The 26,174-nt window shown below is 42.2% G+C and overlaps 1 protein-coding gene across 2 annotated transcripts in view; it reads right to left on the bottom strand.

The window, feature by feature from the left end:
* BEND5 (BEN domain containing 5) overlaps window positions 1–26,174 on the bottom strand; it is a 547,523-nt gene that overhangs the window by 136,017 nt on the left and 385,332 nt on the right. For both annotated transcript variants that reach the window (XM_033067189.2, XM_033067188.1), the window contains exon 6: window positions 9,089–9,200. In XM_033067189.2, the coding sequence (XP_032923080.1) occupies window positions 9,089–9,200 (112 nt within the window). The remainder of the gene's footprint in view (window positions 1–9,088; window positions 9,201–26,174) is intronic.

The following is a 26,174-nucleotide window of genomic DNA, read 5'->3' as shown; positions in this document are numbered from 1 at the left end:
AAAGGGGGAGTTTTTCATAAGTGGCTAAAAAAAAATAAAAATCTCAAACTCTCGTGTCTCACTGAAAAACTGAGAAGGGGAGGAGAAACATGAAACCAGAATTACTGAGGAGGAGCTTTATGATATCTCCCAGACTCGAGGAAACTCTCAATGCAGCACTGAACGTGTCAGCCACTCCCTGATTAATGTTACTTAAAATAAAAAAATCCAAACCCCTCTCTCCCCAGTGCAGATGCTAAGAGGAATTTGACAACATTACACCTGTAAGAATTACAGAATGTTGAAGCAGGAAGAAGACGCAAGAGAAGGAGAAAATAATCTGTACTGAACCCCTCTTGTACACTCAGTCCAAGAAAAAAAATATATGCATTATATAGAGGGAATATTTTCCTCCATTGGCAAGGGGTAAATTCTTTGAAGAGACAGCTCTGATTCATCAGCAGGGTGCTGGCAGATGCCCCTAGAAAAATAGAAAACATGGCTGTACATCTTCAAAAAACTATTTTAGGAGACACTATTTCCTCAGAGGGATATTTGAGTTGTGTTCAGCCCCCTAGGCACATCCCAGGAAAATACAACCATGTTTTGATGGTAGAGAGGATACTAAAGCTTTGATGGATAATATTTTGATCCAAGGTAAAAGAGAGGAGTTTGACTAAAGGCCCTAAAGAGCCGCCGTGGAAAGAGACTGAGATGCTGAGCTAAAACTAAGAAAGCAGCAACATAAGTTCCATGTAATAGCAATAAAACACCTGGAAGAAAAGATAAGGTGTGCAGTAGATCACTGCAAAGTGGAGGTCATAACATGTGTGCCCCAAACAAAAAGCAGCAGCCCAGAGATTCCTCAGAATGGCAAACTCCTGAAAAAAAAACCCCAAATAAACTGGTTCAGATGTTTAGAGCAGCAGATGGTGCCACACAGACACCCCACATCACAGAATACAAGAATTAACACAACATGTGAGAAAATCAGGGCTGAGTAAGGGGACACTTATCTAGGAATATGATGAATATGTGAATATTGGAATATTGGAATATGTGAAGCACACACCAGTCTGTCTGCAGTGCTTCATGCAGGTATCTGAGTATCATGGAGAACAACAGCTTAGAAATGTCAGGTACAAAAGAAAACTGGCCATTTTTATGCTGAAAAAGAAGAAAATTTTAGTCTCTGGAATTAAAACATTTAATTTCTCTTTGTGTTATTGGTTTTACCTGAAACTGTTCTTATTCTAGCTAAAAACATTACCAGAAGGGATAGAAAAAAAACCCAGTCAACCAAAGAAACCACAGCCTGTGTCAGAGATTGCCACTGTGATATGATTAGCACAATGACTGAGTGCAAACAGAGAGAAATTGGGTAGCTGTAGACACATTTCAGACTTGTTTCCTGGAGAGTCTGGAGTATTTGACAAAAATACAGTAGAGCATCATCCAGAGCTAGATTGTGAACATGCAAGTGTGATCAAAACAAAACCAAACCAGCCAAAAAAGCCTGTCTAGTTTAGATGAAATGTGATTTATAATTTCAAAATATAAATGTTACTTAGCAAAGAATAAGACTATTAGCACTGGTTGGCCTGAATAGCACTCTCTTCCTTTAACAAGTTCACAGGTGGAACTTCATCTAACAGTGTCAATGATTCCTAAAGCTGCCAGAGAAATTATACATTCACTTTTATATATACATTTATATTTATGAATATTTACATGTTGAAAACAAATCAAAGGGAAGGCACAAAAATCATAGATTAATTGGAGATGAGAAAGAAATCTGTAGAGTTTATTGAGTGTATTCAACTGCCTCAAAAGGGAATTAACTCTATCTAAACCTTTTTCCAATAAATACCTGTCATAAAACCCCCCAGTGGCCAAGATTCAGCATCTCCTGCAAATAATCTGTTCTAGTGTAAAACCAGCTCTGCTATTTGCCAGTTTCTTTGAATATTGTGTGTGTTTAAAGGACTGTGGGAAGAAAGTTGCTCAGATCAGCAGCTGCTTCACCAGGTATAAACACAGAACATAGCACTAGATCAAGAGAAAATGTTTACTCCAGGAAGAATTGTTAAAATTGCATGAAAGGAACTGAGGAGTTTCTCTGAACTGTTACTCTCACAAGATTGCTTATCAGAAAATGCTGATAAACATTTAGCTAACAAACTGAACACCACCTTTGCTTCTGTCAGCAGATACCAAATTTAACAATGAGCAGAGTTTAATGGGATTACTTTTAAACAGAAGTAGAAAATTAGCTAGAGCATCAGTAACTCTGATTATGCTGTCCAGCAGGAAGGTGTGAAATAGAGTCAAAATCCTAAGCACAAGCTGTGGAATCAGACACAGGCTGTCACTACTGTTCAACAGAGAACTGAAATCAGAATTATATTTTCAAAATACTGAAAAGTTACACTTAATTCAACAGGGACTTGCAAGAGAGAAGTGGTACAGGGCACTTCTGCAATCTCAACAAAGTGGCAGGAACAGGAACATTGCCATAGCAAGTGGCCACAGGGCTATCACAGCTGAACACACAATGCATGAGCAGAGGTCATCCCTTTTCTAGTTTCAGGAGGAGAGAAATAATAGGCCTTTCTGTTGGCCTTTCTGCCTAAGAACTCAGAACAACATAAACTACATTATCCTGGGAATTGCTGGCAAAAGAGGATGCCTGGCAATGGCTGTTTTGATGTTGGAGTGAAAACCATCAGGTACAAATGACAGCCCAGGATGTCTGAGGGACTCTCTGAGTATCACTTCCTAGGGGGTTGTTAAAATTCAACATTGAGTTAAAAATTATTATTCACCACTATTGTGTTGTTTAGCTGGGGAAGGAAGTGTAAGAGCTCTGCTAACAGCAAATGGGGCCAGGTAGTGAGTGATGTTACAGAGCTCATTACCCTGTGTTAATCTGCTATCACTCCTCACACCAGATGTGTGACCAGATGCAGAACTCAGCTGATCTGTTTGGCTCCAAGTGAGTTCTGAGCAACACCAAACCCCAACCCACAGCTTTTCCAAATATTTATTAACATCCAAACTGGCTTCAGCTAGAAGGAGAATGATCTTATAATTTTCCAGTGAAATATTTTCCAGTTTGCTGCTCCAATTTAAAACAGGAGCAGGGGGGATGATGAGGGAAAAGGAGAATTTTTGAAGAGAAAACAATTGCTTGCAGTCATTCAAATGTTAGATTAGAAAATGCTACTTGAGGGCTTATAGCATAAGAAGCCAAAATGTACAGTTTTGATGTGAAAACCTTGCAAAATCTGTTGTTATACTTGTCAACTATCCAGTATCACATTGATGGTAATACTAATAACATCATTTCACGAGATGAGTGGAGGAAGAGCCTCTAAGATTGACACACTTTACAAGACTGACAAAAATAAAATTTATGTCACTCTCCAGCAAAGCACACACATCTTGGAGACCAGCTGCATATTTCTAAATGTGGAGTTGTCTGGTGAAGAATGTGGCACTGCCCAAGGCAGAGAGGATGTGAGGTCCCTAAAGCAATGCTGCCATTGGGGATAACTGCAACCTGCAAAGTGTCAGCTCCAGGATTCTAAGTCTATATTTTGTGACCTAGTTTTCAATAAAAACAGAATGCCTCTTTCAAAACATGGCAGGGATAAGAGAAAAAAAAATAAAAATATTGATTTGTTTCACTGCAAAAGTTGAGGATAATGGAGGAAAGGGGGGGTTGGATGTGCTGCATGTGGAGCAGTCCCACAACACCACACTTGGACCGTGGCTCCTGCACAGTCACAACTCCTCTCCTTAACAGAGCACTCCTAAATGGTGCCACTGGAGGCCTAGAAAAGATGCAGGCTGAGCAGCAGCTTTGGCAGTGGGTGGCCTGAACAGTGTCTGGAACAGAGCAGCACGAAGAGGGGCAGTGCTGGGGGGACTTCATGGAGCACCCACACCCAAACTGCATCTCTGAAAGGTCTGGGAAGAGTCTGGAGGGGTAAGAACACCTGATAGCCATGAGAACACTGAACCAGAATGGGAGAAGCAGAAAATGGAAAGGAAGTCTGTGAGCACAGAGACTGTACTCCTTGGCAATGAGGAAACCTAGAGAAGGCACCTGGCTGGACAGGACAGCCAGCTCTGGTCACAGAGGGGAGGACAAGGTGCTCCCTTCATCTGGGAGCTCACCTGCTTCACACACCACTCAACCTTCAACCTGCCTCCATTGTCAGGGCTTATCAGCCACAAGCTGGAACTCAGAGATCAGGACTTTTCCCCCAGAACAAGCTCTCTGTGCTGTCTTCCTGCAGCAGTGAGGTGCAGGATGCTCTAAGGGCAGCCAGCCCTGGAGGACACTCATCAGCCTCTGAAGGACCTGGGGAGAGGTGACAACACAGACCCAGAGGACTGTATGTTCAACAGCTTTGGAAGAAAGCAGATATATTCTCGTTCTGAAGAGGAGCACAGTCATCTGCTGAAGAATCCAGTACATTGACTTGCCAGGCTAATTCCCTGTACTTTTACTGCTTGCCCACTCCAGCCTCGCTGGATCAAAAGCAAGGCTTCCTCAGAGACAGGAGGACTGGAAAATAATGATTTTCTTCAAATCTAAGCCTGTACATGGGATCTTAAAAAACTTTCTCAAAAAGATAAAACGTGTCACTCACCCTCCAATACCACCCCCTCCCCATGCCTACAGAATTATGTTTACTCATCCTATCTTATTACTAATGCTGTTGTCAGCAGATACCCCTGAACCCACGGGTCCTTCCCTCCCTCTCTCCTGTCCACAGCAATAGCAGATTGCCATCCTCTATCAGCTAATTCATCAGCCCTTGTGACAGATGTCTGTGTGGTGGATCTAAAGGTTCCAGCCCAGCAGATGACTCAGAGTTTAGCATGCTGGGGCTTTCATTTTGCATTGAATCAGTGAAATCTTTCACCCAGAATAGTATTAAAAGTATGCAAGGGCTGCAACATCAAGCACTCCAAAGTCAGGAATGGATACAGAAAAGTCACTTTTGCAGAAATAATTTGAATTTCAGTATATATGTTGATGACAAAGGAGATGCTTATTAAGGAGCACATCCCAGGTAGGTGGGGTATTTCTGTTTTGGATGGATCAGGGCACAAGATGGGCAGCATCTAGCAAAGGAATTCTTTGCTTGTAGGACTGCAGCTTCATTTCAACAGGAGGTGGAAAACAGGCAGAACAGAAGAAATATGGAAGAAAACACAAAGTCCAGTGTTGCAGTGGGAGTGCCTGGGAGCCCTGGATCCCATGTTTGCATTTTCACATGGGAGGGGCAAATTACCTGAAACAGATTCATCCCAAAGGGTCAGTCCCTGCCTATTCCTTGTGTCCTAGCTCCCAGGAGAACCAAATGACAGAAATAGTCTATCCCCATCCTCCTTGGAGAAGCAAGGGGTAGAAACAAGATAGGGAAGGTATCAATCTTTGCTGCATGACATGAAACAAATCTGATTCCAGGCGTCTTAAACCATCCATCACAAATGAGTAGGTGTGATCCTAACTGTATCCTAACCACAAAAAGATGAAACGTTTGTCTCTCACAGGGGTCCCTCCTCAAAAATAATCCACACTTCTGCAGTGCTCCCAGGGTAGAGCAATGGGCAGAACAAAAGAGCCACGAGGAGATTAACAGCTCTATCTTCAGAGCAGGACCTGCACAGTGCACAGCAAACACAGGACAAGGCTGCACAATGAGCACTGGAGGCAAAACAAAACACTGAGCAGCTGCTTATTATGTGGGAGTTTTCCATTTGGAGAACCCGGTGAGGCAGAGGTGCAGAGGGGAGAATAACACTGACCCTGTGAGTAAAAGCCAAATCACAATGCTCCAATCGAGGGGGCTGAGCTGACACTGCACACACGACCTGAATGCACTCACTAAATCTGTTTTTAAAGGGTGCTGGAATGGCTCCTATGAACATGCTTTAACAAACTGCAAACAAGAGTCAGCTGAGTTGGTTTAAACAATGCATCCATGCTCTGAGATAATTCTGCTCCCTGCTGCAGCACAGACAGGGGAACCATCAGCAGGTATCACCTGGTGGAGTGGTGGGGAGACATTGCTCCCTCATATATGGGCAGGCAGAGTTACCTAGGAACAGAAATATCCCCAGGCAGCAGCACAGGATCTAGAGCAGGCCATCACTTCAGCCTCACCTGCAAGAAAGAGCTGAGAATATCTCCTCACTGCATGTAGGTGGACATAATGACAATGATCATCAGAGTTACTGTGTTAAAATCAGTGGCACGGAGATCAAAAGCTTCCTATTGTTCTCCCATTGCTTGACCCATCCATTCCTTCCTAAGGGTGATATGGTCCTTACAGAATCTGAAACACTTTAAAAATAAAATAAGAACACTCTGTAAAACCCAGAAGAACAGTGAACCACAAGTGCTTTGGATTATTTTTATACAGTAACTACAGCAAACACTCAGCCTTGGAACACTCAGTGCTGGAATCACTGTAGCTGTGGCATTGTGTGTGTGCCTCATACCCACTTCACTTATTTCTGTGTCACTCATCCTCCCTGCTCCAGAATGAACTTTTTTTTCAAAGGAAAGAGCTTATCTCCTATACTGCAGAGCAGAAGAAAAATCCTCCTATGCAGCAATATTTAAAACATGGTTTTATGGTCTTATGGCAGCTAATTTTCCTTAAGTGATTTAAGGGAATGAATACATCTAAAAGTCCTGCACTGAGCTGTTCTGCAATGGCAACAAGAAGCCAAACTTCCTCTTGCTTTAAACAATCCAGTCCACTGTGGACAGCCCTTCACAGCAGATCTTGTCTGCAATGGGAGGGATGAAGGTTATTTTTTATTACATAATTTCTCAGGGAATTGGGTTTTCCCTTTGATTTCATTTCATATTCCCCAGTGTGGGAAGACCTCAGGTAAGGAGAGGGTGGCAGGACAGACATGTGCTAATGCAAAATGCCTGATGTGACACAGTTTGACACCAGCCCTCCTGCAGCAGGTCACCTGTGCATGCAGCCAGCCATCTATCATGTATTAGTCATCTGAAAGTAACACTCTACCCCTGAAAAGAACCTAAAAATTTTAGCTGCCTGAAGGGATTCGAAGCAGGATTTATTCTGGCACTCTGTCACAACTTAATAAAAGCAGTCACTGCTAAAGCAGGATGGTTCATGGACAGTCCCATGCCTGCCCAGAGGCAGCTGGTTTGTCTTCCCTTTTGTCCCAGCCCTTTGGATATGGTCTTTTCATGCCGATATTACTGGGATTAGAGGGACTAAGAATCTGGTATTGCCTGAAAATAAGAGTAATCCCATATACTGCATTGCATTGCTGAGCATCCCCGAAACTGCCAGAAAGGCTGGTGTTGACAAGGGGATGATAAATCCAGACAAGAAGGTTTTTTTGGTGGGTAGCTAATTCACTAAGAAATGAAATTCTGAAGTGCAACCTGAACTTTGCTGGTACTTTAATAATTAAAAAAAAATTCTAAAAAGTATTTTTTAAAAATATAAGCTTGAAAATGAAATGTTACACTTGTGTTTAAAAGGCTTCCTTTTCTTTCCCTCAGAAAGAAATGAACTGGAACTGGTTCATCTCAGGTTGATCACTGGGGAGAATAGGAAACAGAAAGATGGAGGGAAAAAAATATTTCCATTTCAGATCAGCTCTCACCAAACAGTTATTTTGATTTTTCACTTTAGCCACCAAAGCAGATTAATTCATTCTTCACACATAGGACAGCTGGAAGCTACCAGAATTTTTAAAGCTTCCTTAGAATGGGATGAAGCTGAAAAGAACTTCCCCCTACATCCAGTGACTTTTAATAGTGCCAGGGTTTGTTGCTTTACTGGCTATAGCATTAAACTATAGCTTAGCACTTCCCTACACCCAACTTCCTTGTAATGTTTAAAGACTTCATGCTTGAAAAAAAAAACTCTTCTTAAAGCAGTCTGCATGCACACTCCATTGTCTAGATGGAAAATTGTCTTTTTGGTGTAGAAAACCGAGGAGCAGCCAGGCTGGCTCCAAAGCTCCTTTGCCTTTCCATCATTATCATCATCCCGTCAACAGAGTTAGGAGCCTTGGAGGCTCAATGCACAGTACAAGGTGCTGCAGAAACTGAATAGAAAGACAAATTCTGTGCCAAACATTTAGCAGTCTAAGAAAATATTTTCCATGCAATTGGATTCCAGCCCATATGTAAGGATCTTATCTATTAACCTATCTTCCTTGTACCTAAAGCCTCCTCTGCACAGGTATTACTGGAAGATAAAAAGTCCATTTAAGATATATTGGGATAACCAGGAGTTAAATTAAAGGAGGTCATGTTCTATGTAGCCAGGGGTAAGAATTCTCTTTCTTTATTAGCAAGGCAAGCCAGGTCCTTTTTCAAAGACACAAAATGGAAAGAAATTAAAAACAAAAGGAAAAATCAGAAAAACTTCAGGGACTTACTTAAAGATTGAAATTCCCTCTCCATTGTGAGAAACAAAAAACAAAGGACAAATAACAGGAGTCCCATAATGAAAAAAATAATAATCTATAAAGTCTCCTCTTATTTTTGGTAGTGATTTTTTCCTAGCCATCTCCATTTTTTTTCAGCAGTTTTACTTAGGTGCCACGTTCAATAATCCTTCTGCGCTTTGATGTCAAACATTCAATAGCTGTCTGCCTCCCTCCCACTCCTCTTCTCCATATTCTCCACAATCCATCTCCTCTGATTAGCTAAGATTTCACCTTCAAGAACACCTCTGCTTCTCTGAGTGAGCATGAGTGTGTGTGTGTGTGTGTTTATAGAATATTTGAAAATATTCTCCCCTTCCTGCACTGCACACCACACAGCCCGGATTAAGCATCACTGCCATTCCCTAATTCAATTTGGGGGCCTGCTGTTTTCAATCCAGCTCAGAGCATGAGAGCAGCTCAACTGAATTCAGGCCCTGCTTTCAGAATTATTTCATAGTTAATCTGAGCTGAACTCCATTGCACTCGCTTTCTCCACTTGTGATGCTTCCTGTGGCAGCAGGCACCGCTGCTCCCTGCCCTCCTGCAGGGAGGGTCGATCCCCCAGCACAGGGGGGCTCAGCAGCTCTGTCCCACTCACCGGGTTGTTGTACATGTCGATGATGAGCTCCTTCACTCCGTGCAGGGTGGGGTGAGCCCACGGAGAGGGGTTTGCCCAGTGCCGGTTCAGATCAAACCCCATCAGGGAGCACCTGCACACAGACACACACAGAGAACAGACACAGAGCACTCAGAGATGGGCTGCAGCCTCTCCTGGGATCAGCTGCACAATTAGGGTTATGTGTCTATGCAGCTGAATTAGTTGAATGTTATTCTCATGGGGGAAACAAAGCAAATGCTCCCCTGAGGAAAGGCTGCAGCAGTGGCACCTTTCAGAAATAACACGGCCAGCAGAATATCAACAGAAACACCTTTGGTCATTCAGCCTCCTGCTCCTCCACAGCCTGGGCTCACTGTGTCCTTTGCCTGGTCCCAGCTTGGCTGGCTGGCAAACCTTGGAGATTCAGTTTCAGGTTCAGTTTCAGGTTCAGGTTCAGGTTCAGGTTCAGCCTTGCCTGACCTTGGGGGTTCAGGTTCAGATTTAGGTTTAGGTTTAGGTTTAGGTTTAGGTTTAGGTTTAGGTTCAGGTCCAGGTTCAGGTTCAGGTTCAGGTTCAGGTTCAGGTTCAGGTTCAGATTTAGATTCAGGTTCAGGTTTAGGTTTAGGTTCAGGTTTAGGTTCAGGTTTAGGTTCAGGTTCAGGTTCAGGTTCAGGTTCAGATTTAGATTCAGGTTCAGGTTTAGGTTTAGGTTTAGGTTTAGGTTTAGGTTCAGGTTTAGGTTCAGGTTCAGTTTCAGGTTCAGGTTCAGCCTTGCCTGACCTTGGAGGTTCAGATTTAGGTTTAGGTTTAGGTTCAGGTTTAGGTTTAGGTTTAGGTTCAGGTTCAGGTTCAGATTTAGGTTTAGGTTTAGGTTTAGGTTTAGGTTTAGGTTTAGGTTCAGGTTCAGGTTCAGTTTCAGGTTCAGGTTCAGGTTCAGCCTCACCTGACCTTGGAGGTTCAGGTTCAGGTTTAGGTTCAGGTTCATGTTCAGGTTCAGGTTCAGCCTTGCCTGACCTTGGAGGTTCAGGTTCAGGTTTAGGTTTAGGTTCAGGTTCAGCCTTGCCTGACCTTGGCGGTTCCCTCCTCCTTGCTCTGGCTGAGGGTCTGTGGCTATGAGGATGATTCACATACTGCACCACCAAGCTGGACCTTCAGCTTATCCTCAGTCAGGGTTTGATCAGCAGGGCTGTTCAGAGCATTGCAACCCATGGCCATTAAGTTCATGCTTAAGGGATTTAAACATGAATGTCATTGTGCCACCAACCCAGGCCTTGGTCTCTTCCCCTCCTGCAATTGCCTACACAAAAGTAAGCCAAACAAATCACCAAGTTTAAATGCTTATTGGCCATCAAATTCTGTAGGTGTTAGAGCACCTTGGTTTCTCCTTCCTGCCCTGACTCAGATCCTTCCCAGGACACTGTTCTGAATTGGATTCTGCTGCTCACAGCCCCACAGAGTAGAATCCACTAAAATTGACAATTTGAAATTTGAAAAAAAAATTAAAAAGCTGTAGGAGAAGGGGAAAACCAAGTCCCTTGCCTACTGCAGAGATCAGCTAGAAAATCTTTGGCTACTGATACACGCAGGAAGAGAAATCTGTCATCTCAAGCTAAGCTTGGGATGAGTTGGGTGAATTCTTGCTCATGAATTCTGTGGAAGACCACACAAATAATAGAATCCCAGGTAGAGATGCAACTTCTATAGTTAAAACAAACAAACAAAAAAAAATCAACCTCGCTGCTAAGCCTTAAAGCTTCTTGAGAAAAGAAGAGCTTTCATTGATCCCATGTCTATTACAAGAATGTCTGTTCAGCCTTAATCTTTTAAACACACCTATGCAAACAATAGAGATTCACTTCAGCAGTGCTATCCTTTGACAAAAACATTCTAAGAATTGAAGACCCAAACCAGAGATTTAATTGGCAAAGAGAAAGGAAAATAAAACCAAGAGAGGTGAAACACTTTAAAAAGTGAGGGGATGAAACCAGAGGATGAAATTAATTTCCAAACCTGATGAATAAATATTTTCCTATGAACCAGAGGATACAAAGTTAATGGGACATTGTTTTGTAAAAATTCTTGTGGGTATCTAAGGAAGCAGGAGCTGCTTTGCTCCTTGGGCTTACCCAGCCCAGCCATCAGCTCCCTGGAGCTCAAACACCCAATGCAGCTCTGCAGCTCCTTCACTGCTGACCTGGGAGGTTTCCTGAGCTGCACGAGCCACCTCCTTGTCATGGTAGCCACTTCTCTGCTTGTACAGAAACCAGATGGATTTTTTCCTGGACATTTGAAACAACTGCAATTGCACAGACTCTCAGAGTTGCTGCCGTCCCACTCTACACCATATTGAGTCAGATTTCTCTCTCTTTTCTTTTTGTCTGCATGTAAACTCTCTGCACACAGCTCTTCTAAATCCTATCTTCTTTTGAACTCATAGACATTAATAAAAACCAGAAGTACTTCCAGGGACGTAGGTGGAATTACACCAGGATAAAACTGGCAAAAGAGCAGAATGAGAGGAATGAGCTTTTCATTTAATAAAAGCAGAAACTGTCATGAGTTTAACTGTATTTTGGCATAGTTCCCAAGAAAACAACATTCTTACTGTACAAAAACTTTCTTAAGAGCTCAGAATCTGAACCTACATTTAGATAGTTAATGTGTCACATTTGCATTTTATTTTAATAGTATTTAACACTAGAGAAAATGAGCATACTGTCTATATTTGGGGTTTGGGACTTTTTAGATAACTTTATCTGTCATCCCCATAGAGAAAAGAGGTAAGCAATTCCTAATTTTTGGCATTGCAATTTGCAGTATTTGACTGTGTCAGGAATGTCTGGTAAGTGATGAATCTCGTAGCTCATTTAAAGTAACAAGAACAGTTGAAAATAGTTGTCTTTACTTGAAAAGGCTTTATAAACAGAAGGAAGCAATGCTTAGCAAACAAGTTATTCATTTGGGAAGCTCCTCTGAGCTCTGTTTAATAGGAATCCAAATTAATTTCCAAATATCATTTAGCTAGTCTTTGATGTGGTATATCACATATTTATCAATGTAACAACAATTAATTAACTTTCTGATGTAGGCATTACTATTTCTTTCCAGTCTGGAAACACTGTAATATTTTCTCCCCGCGTCCAGTTTTCAAGTCTTTTTTCTTTCCTTTTTGCCTAAAGTCAAATTTGTATCTACCACATTCTCTCTTTATTCATCTGCTGCAAACTTGTGGCCTCTCTGAGGAAACATCAAGTTGTGTTCCTTGGTACTTCAGATTTGATTATTGACTCTATTACACGTGGAACTGTCTCCCAAAGCTCACGTATATCAGGACACGACCAGAACACAGAGCAGGAGTCTCCCACGTGCCTATTACAGATCCTGCATTCATTTTATTATCTTGCTCCCAGCTGATGTGATCTCCCTCATGGCTAATGCCTCCAATGCAGGAGCTTGAACAGGATAACTTAAAAATTGCATCTTGCACTGCTTTTCAATTCATCCTCCCAGTCTTAAATAGCTAATTTCTGTAAGCCTTTGCTGCTGGTTCCACTGCTTAGCTGGTTGCCTGCTGCTTCAAACACTAGGTAGGCACAGTAGAAATACAGATATGCTCTGGGGACAGCAGATCTATGGTGGGAACAAGTGTGTTCTAAAATAATGCATAATCTCTCAATATTTGAGACCAGCTCTCTTACTCAGAGTGCAAGTATTGTCATTTGCTTCAATGCAGTTCCTCACATGGCTGTAAGTGTTCCCCTAACTTAGAAAGTTCCTCAAAATCTACCCTGTACAGATTAGATTTATTTTGTTCTGTAAATAAACTAATCTGTTCAGTATAAAATTAACAAGTGGGGGGGAAAAACCTAAATTATATCAAAGGACTGTTTAAGGATGATCTTAGAGAGGGACAGAGAAGACAAACATTCCAGACTCTGAGGGGTACAAGGGAAGACAAAAACAGCTTCAGAATTAGTGAGGGTTGGAACAAGGGCCCTGGAGGATATCCCATTCCAGGAGCCCTAATGGCCATCAATGCTCCGATGAATGTGGCAGGTCACAGTGCCACAGAGCTGTGACCTGATGGAATGGGGTGCTGGTACAGACTCTCCCAGGTTAGGAAAACCATTGTCAGAATGAGCAACAGGCAAACTAGCAGCCTGCAGCTGTTACCTCATTTTGGTCTTCATTCTCACTGTAAAAATCTGGCTTTTGGTCACATATTCACTGCAGCCACAAAAAATGGCATGGATGTAATGTAAAGCATTTAAGCTGATAACCATTGTTTGAATTTTGGGTTATGCTTGCTGTAGTTTGCTAGATATACAGACCACATGCTGTGTTTCTGCTTCGTGACTGAATGCTCATTTAAATCAGGTTCTGTGAATATTCTTGTTGAATTAGAATTTGTGTTTCACCAATGTTTTCCAGCCTTTTCCTAAAATTTCTGTTTTCTGTAAGTAGATAAATTTATTACAGTGTTTATAAATTTACATAAACACAGTGCAAATTCAGTCAAAGCAAATGAGTTTCAAAATTGCACTGGAAACTGAAACATTTTGCAGTATTCATCCCTCCCTACTTGGGAGGCAGCCAGATCTGAAGAGGTTACCAGCTCAACTCAGTAAAACCAAAGATGTTCAGACCAGCACCCAGCTGGCTGGGCAGTTCTCTGGACAGAACCCCTTCAGATGAGGGCTGAACTCATCACTGCTTTTAAGGATCCCTTATGCAGCTGCTTTAGTGACAACACCCTGAGGAAGGATTTAGTACCAAGGCCCAAGCTGGGTTTATTGTTCAGGGCTTCTTGCTGCTCTTTCTGATTGTGCCACTTTTTCCTGGAATCTCCAAAACTTCCAGGAACTCTGCCTTCCTTTACCTTCAGTTCTCCCTGCCCTGCTCATTTTTCCTACCATGTGAGTCTAAGTCTCTCCCTAACAGACCCATTTCCACAAGGTGAGATATGGGGAATAGTGGAGGAAAGGAGGTAAAGAAATCCTTTTTCACGCCATGTGATTTATTACAAAGAGAACCCTGCACCCTCCCCTTCAGCTTTGTGCATTGGCTCATTGGACCAGCACCAGGTGAATCTCCTGATAATCTCCACACACAAAGCCAGGGAGTTCCAACCCACAAATGGCACCACCACCAGGGTTAGGGCTGGAAATTGGACAGGCAGAGGGGAAGGGGAGCAGGCAGTGTTTCCCCCTGTCAGGCTGATTGCAGACTGCTCTGTCCTGCTGCCCCTCTCCAGTGGCACAGAGCAGGAGCAGGTGTGTGCCAGCACACAGCAAAGACAAGGGCAACGTGAAGAATTGCTGCTTTTCACAAATATCATTTCAAAACTGATACATTCACAGCGTTTTACAGATCAGCTCCACACCTGCCAGCCAAGTCAGGTCTTCATTAGAGCCCGTTTCACCATTTGGGTGTTGGGGTTTGGGATTTATGCATTTGCCTATTATTCATTAAAAAGGATTCATTCAAGCCCACATACTCTAAAGCAATTAGGTAGCAAGACATCCTAACGCTCCAGCTACAGAGAACCCCTGCTCTGAAAACCCTCTCCTCCTCCCCAGCTTTCTGCATTTTTAATTTAGAGCTCTGGAAGCCTGCACAAAGGCTATTTAACAGCAGCACTGCAGTGTGCTCTGCACTCAGAGAGCAGCATTAGCTCCCACACACCACATGGTGGAGTAGATGTTTGCAGAATGAGCACTGCCTGGTGTACTGACATAATTTTAAATCGTACATGACGGTTAAAGATGTGTTTCTCCATTTTCTGTGTAAACAATGTTAAATAAGAATAAACACAAAGGGATATTTTCTCCTTCTGATGAATACATGCATTTCTCAGGGCTGGTAATAGGTGCCACAGGCACACACACCAAGGAAGACACATCCCCTCCTGACATGGGCAGGCTCTGATCTTCAGGATATGTCTCAATTCCTGTATTAACTCTCCTTACACACCCCAGGCCCTCAGTAATGCCAGAAGGATTCCTGGGCACAAAGCAGCATGCTGGCAATATAATCCCATCCTGCAGATAAAGAACTCCACCCTGTGAGTGTGCCTGGGGTGTCAGAGGTGGGATCCCCTCCCCAGTGCAGCTCAGCCCTGCAGCTATCACAGGACTCTCTATTTCACATCTGCTCAGCCCCATTTCCAGTGGCACCAGGTTTCCAGCGCTTCCCCTGGGATACAAGCCCAGTTTAGCAGAGCTCTCCCCTAGGAAGAGCCTGTCCCCAAGTGTGGATGTCCCCAGGGAGCCCTGCAGGAGCCAGTCCCATCTGTCCTGCCCAGGGAAGGTTTTCTCAGACTCCGGCTCCCAGCTGGATCTGAGTCACTGCCACGCCAGTCCTGGGCACTCAGGTGTTTTAAACAAGTTGCTAGCAACACCTACAGTGCTTCCATTTTAAAATCTGATTCATTGTTTGGCCTTTTCAAAACCAAACACATCACTGGCTTACTGACACAGGAAACAGGGGGGTTTATTTCCAATTTTTGCATCCCAAAATATTTCCACTGTAGGCACAGGGCCTTCAGAACTCTCAGATATGTGACCCATAATGCAGTATTATATAAACTTCCTTTTCTGATGTTGTCCAAAAGCCACCTGCTCGTGGATCACAAACAAACCACTGAGAAAGAGAATTTTAACATGTGTTTAATTTACTGGACTCCCACCCTGTCAACAAGTCAAACTCCTCTAGGCCCTCCTGCCCTATCTACTTTGACACTTCCTCTCAATGTCCTAATTCTACTTCCTAACAAATGTTTCCCTTCAGATAAGCAACCCTTCTTTAAACCATTTGTATTTTTTTTTGGTCTGTCTACATTCCTGGAGGGGCAGGTTGGGTGGAAATAAATGTTTCATCATCACAGAAAACAGCTGATGCACACATAAGCATTTCTGGAGACATGGCTGTTCTTGAATTGTGCTTTATTCCCACTTCTGGCCTTCCTCAGACTGTGCAAACAGACACACAACACATCTCACAATTATTAGGGAATAATCCAGCTGTTGTGGGATGCTATTCCTCCATGATACAGCACATTTCCTATACTGCCTGGCACCCAAATCTGGAATTCTACTCACTTTTAGGAAAGACACATCCTGGTCCCTGTAGATCTGCATTATAGGAACACTCCCAAAAGATGTTTCAGCTCCAGACCATCACCCACAGAGAGCTGCAGTCAAAGGAGCCAGCCTTAATGCCACAATGCTGAGCTCTCAAAAGTTTGGACATGCCACAGCTGCACAGGTCCACACAGCCTTCCTTCAGCCCTGTGCTTGTCATTATTGTGACACAGCAGGAGCACAGGGTGCTTTTCCACAGGCTCCTGCTTTATTCTGTGCACAGGATCTGCGCTGCTCTTAATGAGTGGACTATTCAATGTTTGGGTTTCTCCTTATTGTTCCATAGGCAACCCTAGGCTCCTGCTTTCTGCATGCTACTCAAAGCCTGCTCCAAGGACAGAGCTATTCAGCTCTTCATGGCTTTTCTGAAGTGCTCAGCACTGCAGGAGACAACTGCTTTATAAGCACTGATGGACTAATTTTCCCAACAGCACTGGTACAAGAGGGGACTACATTGTCCCCAATTCATAAAAGAGCAATTGGGACAAAAATTGGTTTACATAAGAGACAGCCACTAATTTGAACCATTCTATCTGACAGGCCAAGGACAGGATTTCTTTCAAGACATGTTGGGTTTACATAGCATGTTACATGTCCAGCACCCTACTCTGATTTGAGCTGAAGCTGACTGTATTCAAGGCTTCTCCAAATTTGAAAAAAAAAAGGTACTGTGAGTGGACAGAATATTAGAAACATCCAACTTTGTGGACTTAGAGCAGTCAGAGGTTACTATAAAATGGTAAGGTATTACTGGATCATGAATGAGTTTGGGGTGGGTTTCAGTTATACCTTTATTCATCTTTTTCTTGGCTTTTTATCCTGACACTGTTGCATTCAGATGTGTCTGAGAACCTGCTGTCATATATTTCCTTTACTCTCCTGAACAGAATTAAATGATTACTTTGCTACATTACAGGGTACCAGGGTATTTCCAACCAGGACATCCTGCACACACATCCTCAATAGGCCATGCCAGAACTCAGCCAGGAATCATCCATCTCCAGCATCCCAAAGGCCTTTTCCTCTTGGATATCCTGGAGGAAGGGTTTGACCTGGTACCAAATTGCCAAGAAAGTGTGTGCTGGCACACAGGGAAGCAGCCAGGACTTTGCAAACTGGCAAACTGCTGGCTGAACCCTAACAAGCAAAGCTTAACTCCCCAGCACCAGAGCACTGCTGGCTCCCTTTTGTAATGTTTGCTAACAGGCTCTGACACACTCAGGTACTTCTCACTCCCATACATAACCAGAATATTAATTGTATTCCTGCATAGTCTTGCTGCATCTACAAATTTTTCAGCTTGAAATTGTCTTTTTGCATTTATTTTGGGTTGGTTGGAGGGGAGGCCCTTTTTACTTTCCCTGCACTCCCATACAATGGTCTGCAAGCAGCCTGCTCCTGCTTGGCTAGCAGGTATAAATGCCATCAGAAGTCAGAGGCAGGGATGTGTCCATTAGCCAAACACTCCCTTTACAAGAACTAATTGAAAGTTTTACAGTTGTGTGCAAAGCCCTGAATAAAATCCCAGTTGTCACAACAGAGGAGAGGGACAAGTGGTTCACTCAGGGTGACACCATGAGACTGCCCTGACATTGCCTCTTATCCAACCTAGGTCAAACTGCAATGCCTCACTTCTTCACTTCTATAAATAACCATAAACCCTCCATGGTGTTTTGAGAAGAAATACATGAAGGATCATGAAGTGTTTTGGTGCTACAGTGATGGGGATATGTGAGGTGAGGGTCCACAGTGACCCAGAGTCCCCAGGCAGGTTCAAAGAAGAGCCCTTAATTCCAAAAACCCATTTATTTAAAAGCCATTAGCCAGTTATCAGCTACACAGTTTTAAATCATAGCAAACATAATTCAACCATAATTCAGTACACCACGATCTGAGCACACAGTGGTTACATAACTTGTTTTTCTGCCTCTAATTCAGCCAAGTCCCTTTTCCCTAGTCCTTTTCTACTTAGCCAAAGTAGCAGGCCTGAACCATGGTTTTACAAGTCTTTTCTTTTGTAAGGTTTTACCTATATACAGCAGGGAAATATTAGGTTCTACAGATGGAGATTAAGTGATCTGTGGAATAGAAGAAAGGTTTTCTGACAGACCCTGAATTTTGTTGAGGTTCATTTCCAACAAGTTTGTACTTAAACAAACAACCCTGCAATGACTATAAGAGCACATAACCCTAAGCTATTCCAGTCCAGTTTTTGGGAAACATTCTCTCAGGGTCTGGGTGGAGAAAAGGGATTGTGTAGGGTTGTGCTGTTCTATCAGTGAACATTCCCTCTTGTTTCTTCTACCCCTTACCACCTGTAACTAAAGATATTTTCCTCTCAATTCTGTCTTTATTCTCACTTTAAATTTCAAGGTTATCTGGCCCACTGGGTGTGTTACATATTGCTGTCTCATTAAAGTGAGAAGATTAACCTTATTCTATTAGATTATTTTAACACCTGCCAGGTGACTACTCTGCCTCAGCAAAGGCACAGTGTGGCTAAATCAGTTAACAAAACCCCAAACCAGCAACTAAAAAATCTAAACCCAAACAAAAAAACACATCAAAACCTCCAGATTATTTTATTTTTAGAAAGTCCACCAGAAAGTGAGATTGTTGCAAATATTCTTCCCAGAATGATAAACTAACAAACTTTTCATAGCAGAAATAATTCCAGCATCTTGTTTGTCACATAACATTTCAGAAGATGGCAAAGAAGCTGCAAAGTCCTGCTCTATCTCTGATTGCAATCAATAAAAAGCCCAGATGCTTTAGAAGGGAGTTAAATCAGGCTCAGATCTCCCCCAATCACTTGTTAATTTAAAGGGCAGGGTTTTATCACCTGAGCTTCTCTGCGTGGTGTTGCCTCAGCCCAAACAACACAGAGAACGAGGAACTCTTTGACAGCAGGGTGGTCTCTGCAATTTCCAACTCCTGCCTCAGATCTCTGAGGGTTTGCATGTTCCACAGTCCCAGCAGTTGGGCACTGTACACCCAAAGGGAAATACCTGGCAAAGAGACATTCCTCAGCATCCTCCATGGCACCTCCTCTTCCTGGCCCAAAGCCACATGGGGGGATTTGGGGACATCCCAGGGGTCAGCTCTCTGGTTTGGATGCTTGTTGGATGCAGAAGAATGGGAATGTAAAGCCCTCAAAGTGTGGCTCCTATCAATCACTGCAACACACCAGCAGAATGTGATTTGATACCAAGCCAAGCTGAAACTACACATTTTGATTCCAGAGCACTGAAACATCTCATTGCAATGAATAATGGTGCAAAGATAGATTAGTTTGAGAATCCTGATGAGAATGTTAAAGCTGAAAAATTTAAACCTTCAGGGATTTGGAGCATTTTGTTTTTATTTTTCCTGTCTCTCCTTTTTTTTTTAAATATTTTTTGTTATTAAAAAAAAGGGTTTGTTGGTTTTTTTTTTTTGCCTCAAAAATATGTGCAAAGGGGTGTAAAAATTTTCAGAAAATTTTATTATTATACCCTTTTATGAGATGTATAAAAGAATGCAACTATTACTAAAGGCATGTAACAGTTGAAGAAAAGAGGTGAGGATGAAACACCAGGGAAAACGAAATCTTCTGGTAATTGTTAGACAGAAAGACCAGGAAAGAGTTCAGGTGGAAGCTGATCATGGAGTGATTTGGGTTGGAAGAGACCTTAAAGACCATTTAGTTCCAGCCCCCTGCCAGGGGCAGGGACACCTTTCACCAGACCAGGCTCCTCAAGGCTCCATCCAGCCTGGCCTTGAGCACTTCCAGGGATAGAAAATCCACAGCTTTCAATCTCCATTGAAAAGATTAAAAAAAAAAAACCAAAAAAAACCCCACAAAATAAAATGAAGCCAATTTTAATTAGACAACAAAGAACTCAAATGAGGGGGAAAACCTCCCTCATTATGACTTTTTCTCTTTTTATTCATGGAAATGTTCAAATCTTGCTGAAAAAGCCTTAAAGTAACCAAGACAACACTGAGGTTAGCCCTGCTTTGAGAATGGACTGAAGACCTCCAGAGGGCTGCATTAAACATTTTTCTTTATAATTCCATGAAAGTCTCAGGCACATGGAAAGTTTCACTTGCTGCTCATGCCTCAGCAGACACCAGAGAACCCCACTGTGGGACAGGTGGCTTCACAAGCTCACAGAATTATTTATTTTTCTTTCTGCATAATTGCAGCCTCACACAGTTCAGCAGCCTTGAGATAAAATCCTATAGCAAAAATGTACAATGAATGAGAACATATATGAATGGGAAGCGGAGGAGCAAACAAATTTCAATTTCAAGCTTTCATGGCTTAGCATAAACAAACATGAAGCAATTCATCCTCAAAATACAGAGGTGGGAGGGGGACACTGACAGTGTCACAAGACACACGGGGAGACTGAGAACGAGGGAGCCTGGAGCGAAAAGAACATTTCAAAAACTGTTTAACGCCTTGGGAAAGTTTGAAAGAAAGATGAAACTTCCCTGATTCATTCAGTGGGTCTGCAAAAACAATTCTCTTCACCCACTCCCCCCGCCCCCCCTCCAGATTGTCAAAAATAAGCCAGCTCTGTCAAATGTTGTTTTCTTCTGAACGAAAAAGAGCTTTTAAAATCTCTGTCAAAATTTGGAATGGATGAACAGATTTTGGAAAATAAGAAGAGTCTAATAACTTTCTAGAGAAAGATGCAGAAATAGCTTCTAAAGAACTCACACTGAGATAATTCTCTTTATGAGCCTGCAAAGTCTATTTAAATTTTATATTTTCCCCTCTTTTATTTTTCATAAATTCATCCTCTGCCTGCATCCAAGCTGATACGGGACTGAAACTCAAAGCACTCCTCTGAGATGGTGCCCATTTCTCCACCTTTTACAAGAGGGACTGCAGTGATCTTGCAGTGAACATGAAGTGATTAGGGAGATGGTTTGCCTCTGTCACAGGTTCCTGCAAACATTCATTTGAGCTGCACATGGACAAAGGAATTCATCTTCCCATCTGGTCTGCCCATCAGCTTGTTGTATCCCACACCACATAAACATCATGAAACAATGATTAACTGTGCAGGCTCTGGTTGTTTTAGCATTTGCACAATGTCATCCTCCTGACAGGGCTCAGAAATCAACCCCTCCATCACATTCCACCCTGAACCCTCCAGCATTTGGCAGGCAAGAATGGAACTTCAGCAGAGCTGTTACCTGGTTTGTTCAAGGTGGGACTAAGATCTCACTGCTGTGGCTTCCACTGTTCTTTGATTTAGTTCTTTGATTTTGGTAGCCAGTGCTCTCACATTTGAGAAATTCAGAAGTTGGTTCTTGCTGCCTTCTGACAGAAAAAATGCAAGGCCCTGTGTTTGTAAGGCTGACAAAATGTGATTATTGGAAGCACGTAGGGAAAAGAGCAATTCCCTACCTTCAGAATCAAAGGATTCCTCTGCACCTGACCTAAATTCCTGTCAAGAAAGTTGTGGTATCTCTATGCAAAACTTACAAGGCAGAACTAATAAAATAAACCAAAAATGGGTCACTCTGTCCATGCATGGGCTTGAAAAAGAATGTGGAGGTAAACAAATTCGAGGATGACAAAATTTAAATGGTTCACCTGCAGTCAAAGCCCATGGAAATGGTAGTTTCATGGCCAGGAAAAGAAGAGATGGAAATTACTTTCTCCACTTTAAAAGAGAATTTATTGAAGCCTCGAAGACAAGAACAGAAGCAAAGAAAACAAAAGAAAACAAAAGAAAACAGCCCAGAAGAGCTCTGAAAATCCAATCTCTCCCATCAGCCTCTGGAAAATGGATAACCTATGCGTGGTATGATTGAATTTCTCTGTTTCATCACCCTAGTGGAAGCATCTTGTATGAAACTCTGGTTTATGAATTGAGTTTTGAGAGGGACCTGGGAGAGCAGGAGTTATACCAATCTAATCAGGATGTGACAAACACATGCATCAAAATGTTGCATTGTCAAGATCCAGAAGCCACTTAATTCCAGAAAGATTTTAAAGTTGAGAAAGCAGCTTTGGCAACAGGGTTAGAAATGATGAGAAGGCAGATGAAAATCCAGACAGAGGAAAATAGCACAGTCTTTTTTCCAAAACCTCCTTTCAAAAATTAGGCCATGTCCCTATATGATTTCTTATTAACTTCTGATACAAACCTATGTTTTATTCAAATGAAGGACACAATTTCCTTCTTCCATTTATTGCACCTTCTTCCTAAACATATGCTAATGATGGAATGAAAGATACATCAACTGAGATAAAGAACCCCATAAAATCCTGTAAACCCCACAGGTTAAAACACCACAAAACATTCAGAGCAAAATGTTCAACAAAACAGATTAAACATGAGAATAACATGCAAATGTCATTGCCACAGAGCAGAGAAATGTGCTAATGCCAGTGCCACAGGACAGGAAGCAAGATTCATGAGACTGATTTGTGATGGGCTCTAAACAAAAGCAGGGCACAAAAATGGCCCATGATTCTCAATAACATGAGATCAAATCAGAAAGCATGTGCATTTAAGAGAGATGGCATCAAATGCTTCCTTCAAAAGAAAAAGAACATCACAATCACTTTGTATTTGCCTGGTCTCAGCTTGCATTTCCTATCTAACTACTGAAGATAGTTCCACAGGATAAGTGCAGATTAGCAAAATATTCAAGGTGATTGAATGGATTAGCATTATTGTTTAGCACAATGCAAGGTGATAGGAAAATCCACAGAAAAGAAAGATCTGCTATCTGGACAGCCACTTGAAATTATGCAGCTCACAGGTTGAATTCTTACATTTCTTGTAACATCATCAAGTGTCACAGTGGATGCCTGAAAACATTTCCAACTAAAGAGTGAGATTTAAAGCTGGGGATCTTGAGCAACAGGTGGAACAAGAATTCCTGAGTAAACTGCTATCTTGTTTGTCACACAAATAGAAAATCCATATGCCAGTGCCAGAGGCAAAAAGAACATGTTCTAACAAACAGCACAAAAAACCCCAAACCCTGAAGAAACATTTGTCTGTAGGGAAGGGTGAAAAAGAAAAAAAAAATAGATCAAATGCATCTAAAAAAGCCGAAATTACCTTTAGAGAAATTAAGAGTGTACAAAATCCCAGCCAGGCAGAAAGCAGAAATGAGAGCCATCCCCAGTGTCCTGGCCATTGTAATCATGTCCAGCAGCTTGGGCTGCCCATTTTCCCCACCCTTGCAGAGGCACACTGCAGTTAACAGATGCACTGATGTGTTATGCTCCCCTCAGGCCCAAGGATGCAATACCTGATCAAACAGACAGCCTGTTTCACGCTGTGACAGGGATATTTGGGTTATTTCTAGGTATCCACCGTTAATAGAGGTCAAACTGAGAACAAATCCACATAACCTGCGACTGGGGATGGAGATTTCCAATTCAGACATTGCAATTCTACTCAGTTTTCTTCCCAGAACCAGAGACTTTGTACCTCAAGAGCTGGATGAAATCCCCTAAAATTCAGACATCTCTGGTTTGCTTTTCAGGGAGTTTCTTGGAGCATTTCACAAGCATTAAGGAATGTCCTCCAATGGTTCAGAGAGGCAGGTGCTCAGAATTAGTTTCACTTTGCAGCTAAGACCAAGGAGCAGAGGGGGATTGAGGGAATCAGCCAAGATCATTCTGCACTTGTCTGACAGAGTCATAAATAGAAATCAGGATTCCACAAAAAGTAAATAAAACCTCCCTCCCTGGAACACACAGAAAAATATTTGGTTAATTTTGACTGCTGGGTTACAGCCAGGAAAGGAAACTTTGTGAGCAAGGTCACTGCAGGCAGACCTTTAGCCATAAATTGTGTGTGCAAACCCCATGTGAATAAATCTGAATATTTAAGATCCAAGATACTGGTACAAGGATTTTGGATATCTTAATAATCTTATTTATTGGAACAGAACCCAATTCCAGATTCTCTCACAGGTAATTATGGAGCAGAACTAAGCAGGAAATGGCACTCACCAGGCTGACACAGATTGCCAGGTTAGCAAAATTACCTTCAGGTATGAAAAACAACTTGCCCTAGGCTGGGACAGGCAAGTTTAGCCAAGCTAAGGAAAAAAAATTGGCGTTGTTACTCTCTCCAGTGCAGCAGAAGAGCTTAACTGGTCTGTGTGGGGAGATGAATAAGAAAACCCAGAGAGCCCTGCTTGCCCAAAGCACAGGACACCTCCCCAGTCCACAGAATGCAACATCCAAGCTGAACTGAAAAACTTAAAATACATTACTTGGGCTAAAAAGATCTGTTTGCTTTTTACTTCTCCTGACAGTTTTGACAAGGTGACTATGAGACAGAGGTTCAGAGAAGATGTAAAGTGGAAAAAAGGTCAATTATCAACTTTTTCCTCTTTCAGAAAAATTTGAAACTGCTTTCCAGTAATGAACAATACACAAGCATATCACTGAAAACTGAAAGGTGGCTTACCTGAGGTGATCACTACAATAATGGGACAAAAAAAAAAACAAAAAACAAAACTCTCCAAATTTGTGTCATAGTTCTTTTGACTTCTCCCCAGTCCCTGAATTATAAGTCTGGACTTTAATTTACCAACACTGACCCTTTCTGCATTGGCACTAAACATTGTCTGCAGTCATTGCTGTGCTCACTAAAGGAGGATCATTAACCTTTGAGACAAAATCTGACATCACAAAAACCTCTTTAGCCCTGTTTGCTTCTTTTTCCACTGCTGCCATGCTACCTGATCTCATGTTTGAGGGGATGACAAAAAGTTGAGAAACTTTTAAATATAAGAGGTTAAAAGAGTTCTGCATAGAGACAGCCCTGGCCAAAATGCGTTGCAGACACTACATGACACTTGTAGACATAAATGACAGCAAGAGTTGGATTCACATGACAAATGGCAAGGAGGAAGATATAAAAGAGCAATAGATCAGTGATCAAGATAAGAATGTTGGTTTGGTCCTCTGTAGCAGTTCCCATGCTCTTAAACACCTCACTGCTAACCAGGCTGACCATTCATGTATGGATACTGAGCCAGAATTAGATCCTAGGTACCTCCATCTGGTATGATTATACTTTCTTAGAAGAATAAATGTTAAAAAATAAAATGTTAAAAAATGCAGAGATTCTGATCCGCAGTCAGTGTAAATTGGTACAAGTGTTGACAACTGTATGTGTGGATATCAGAAAATTTGCAGCAGCTGGAGAGCAGATCTCCCAACTCTTGTTAAACAGCTTAAGAGAGGCAGGATAAATCTCACTGTAACCCCAGCCCCAAGTTAACAGGGTTACAGAAATCTGTTCAAGTGGCAGCTTAGCCCACTTACTGTGGATGACACTTTGGGAATGCCCCACTGACCACAGGCAGCTCTGAGTCACCAGTCCAGAACAGATGACCAGCTTTTAGATGGCCAAGACTAAACAAAACTAATCCAACGTGCAGAATTCAAAAATGTATTTAAAGTGTAGGTGGTGTTATATCTACTAAGCAAAGCCCAGAATCCATAGGGCAAGATCTGACAACAAGGCAATAATTCCCTAATCAGGTACACAAAATCTTTCAGGCTTTTCAAAATACTAAAACCCCAAGGGAAATTCTGTCCTCAACCAATTTCAAGTCAAGTTTTACAACCTGATGAGGTGCATAGTTCTTTCCACTGAGTTTTTACGAATGGAGCATCCAAACCTTTGAAATTCTCTCATGGCTCATTTGTAGGCATCTCACTGTATCCCAGTGAGAGTGGAAGAGAGGGATAATTGAAAATGGGACACATGGGCATCAAAACAAGCAAAATGACCCCCCCTCCTTTCCCTTTTTCCTTTTCTTCTGGTTCACGCTACTAAATGAAATCCCAGGCTGCCTTCCAGCTGCTGCTGGGAGCTGTGGCAGAGGAGGAACAGGCAGAGAGCACTAAACCAACTGACCTATTTCCATCCTTGGAGCTGCTGTGTCTAAACCCTTGTTCT

Source organism: Catharus ustulatus, chromosome 9 (assembly GCF_009819885.2).
Source record: "Catharus ustulatus isolate bCatUst1 chromosome 9, bCatUst1.pri.v2, whole genome shotgun sequence".
NCBI classification, from domain to species: domain Eukaryota; kingdom Metazoa; phylum Chordata; class Aves; order Passeriformes; family Turdidae; genus Catharus; species Catharus ustulatus.
This window is presented reverse-complemented; position numbering and strand designations above follow the sequence as displayed.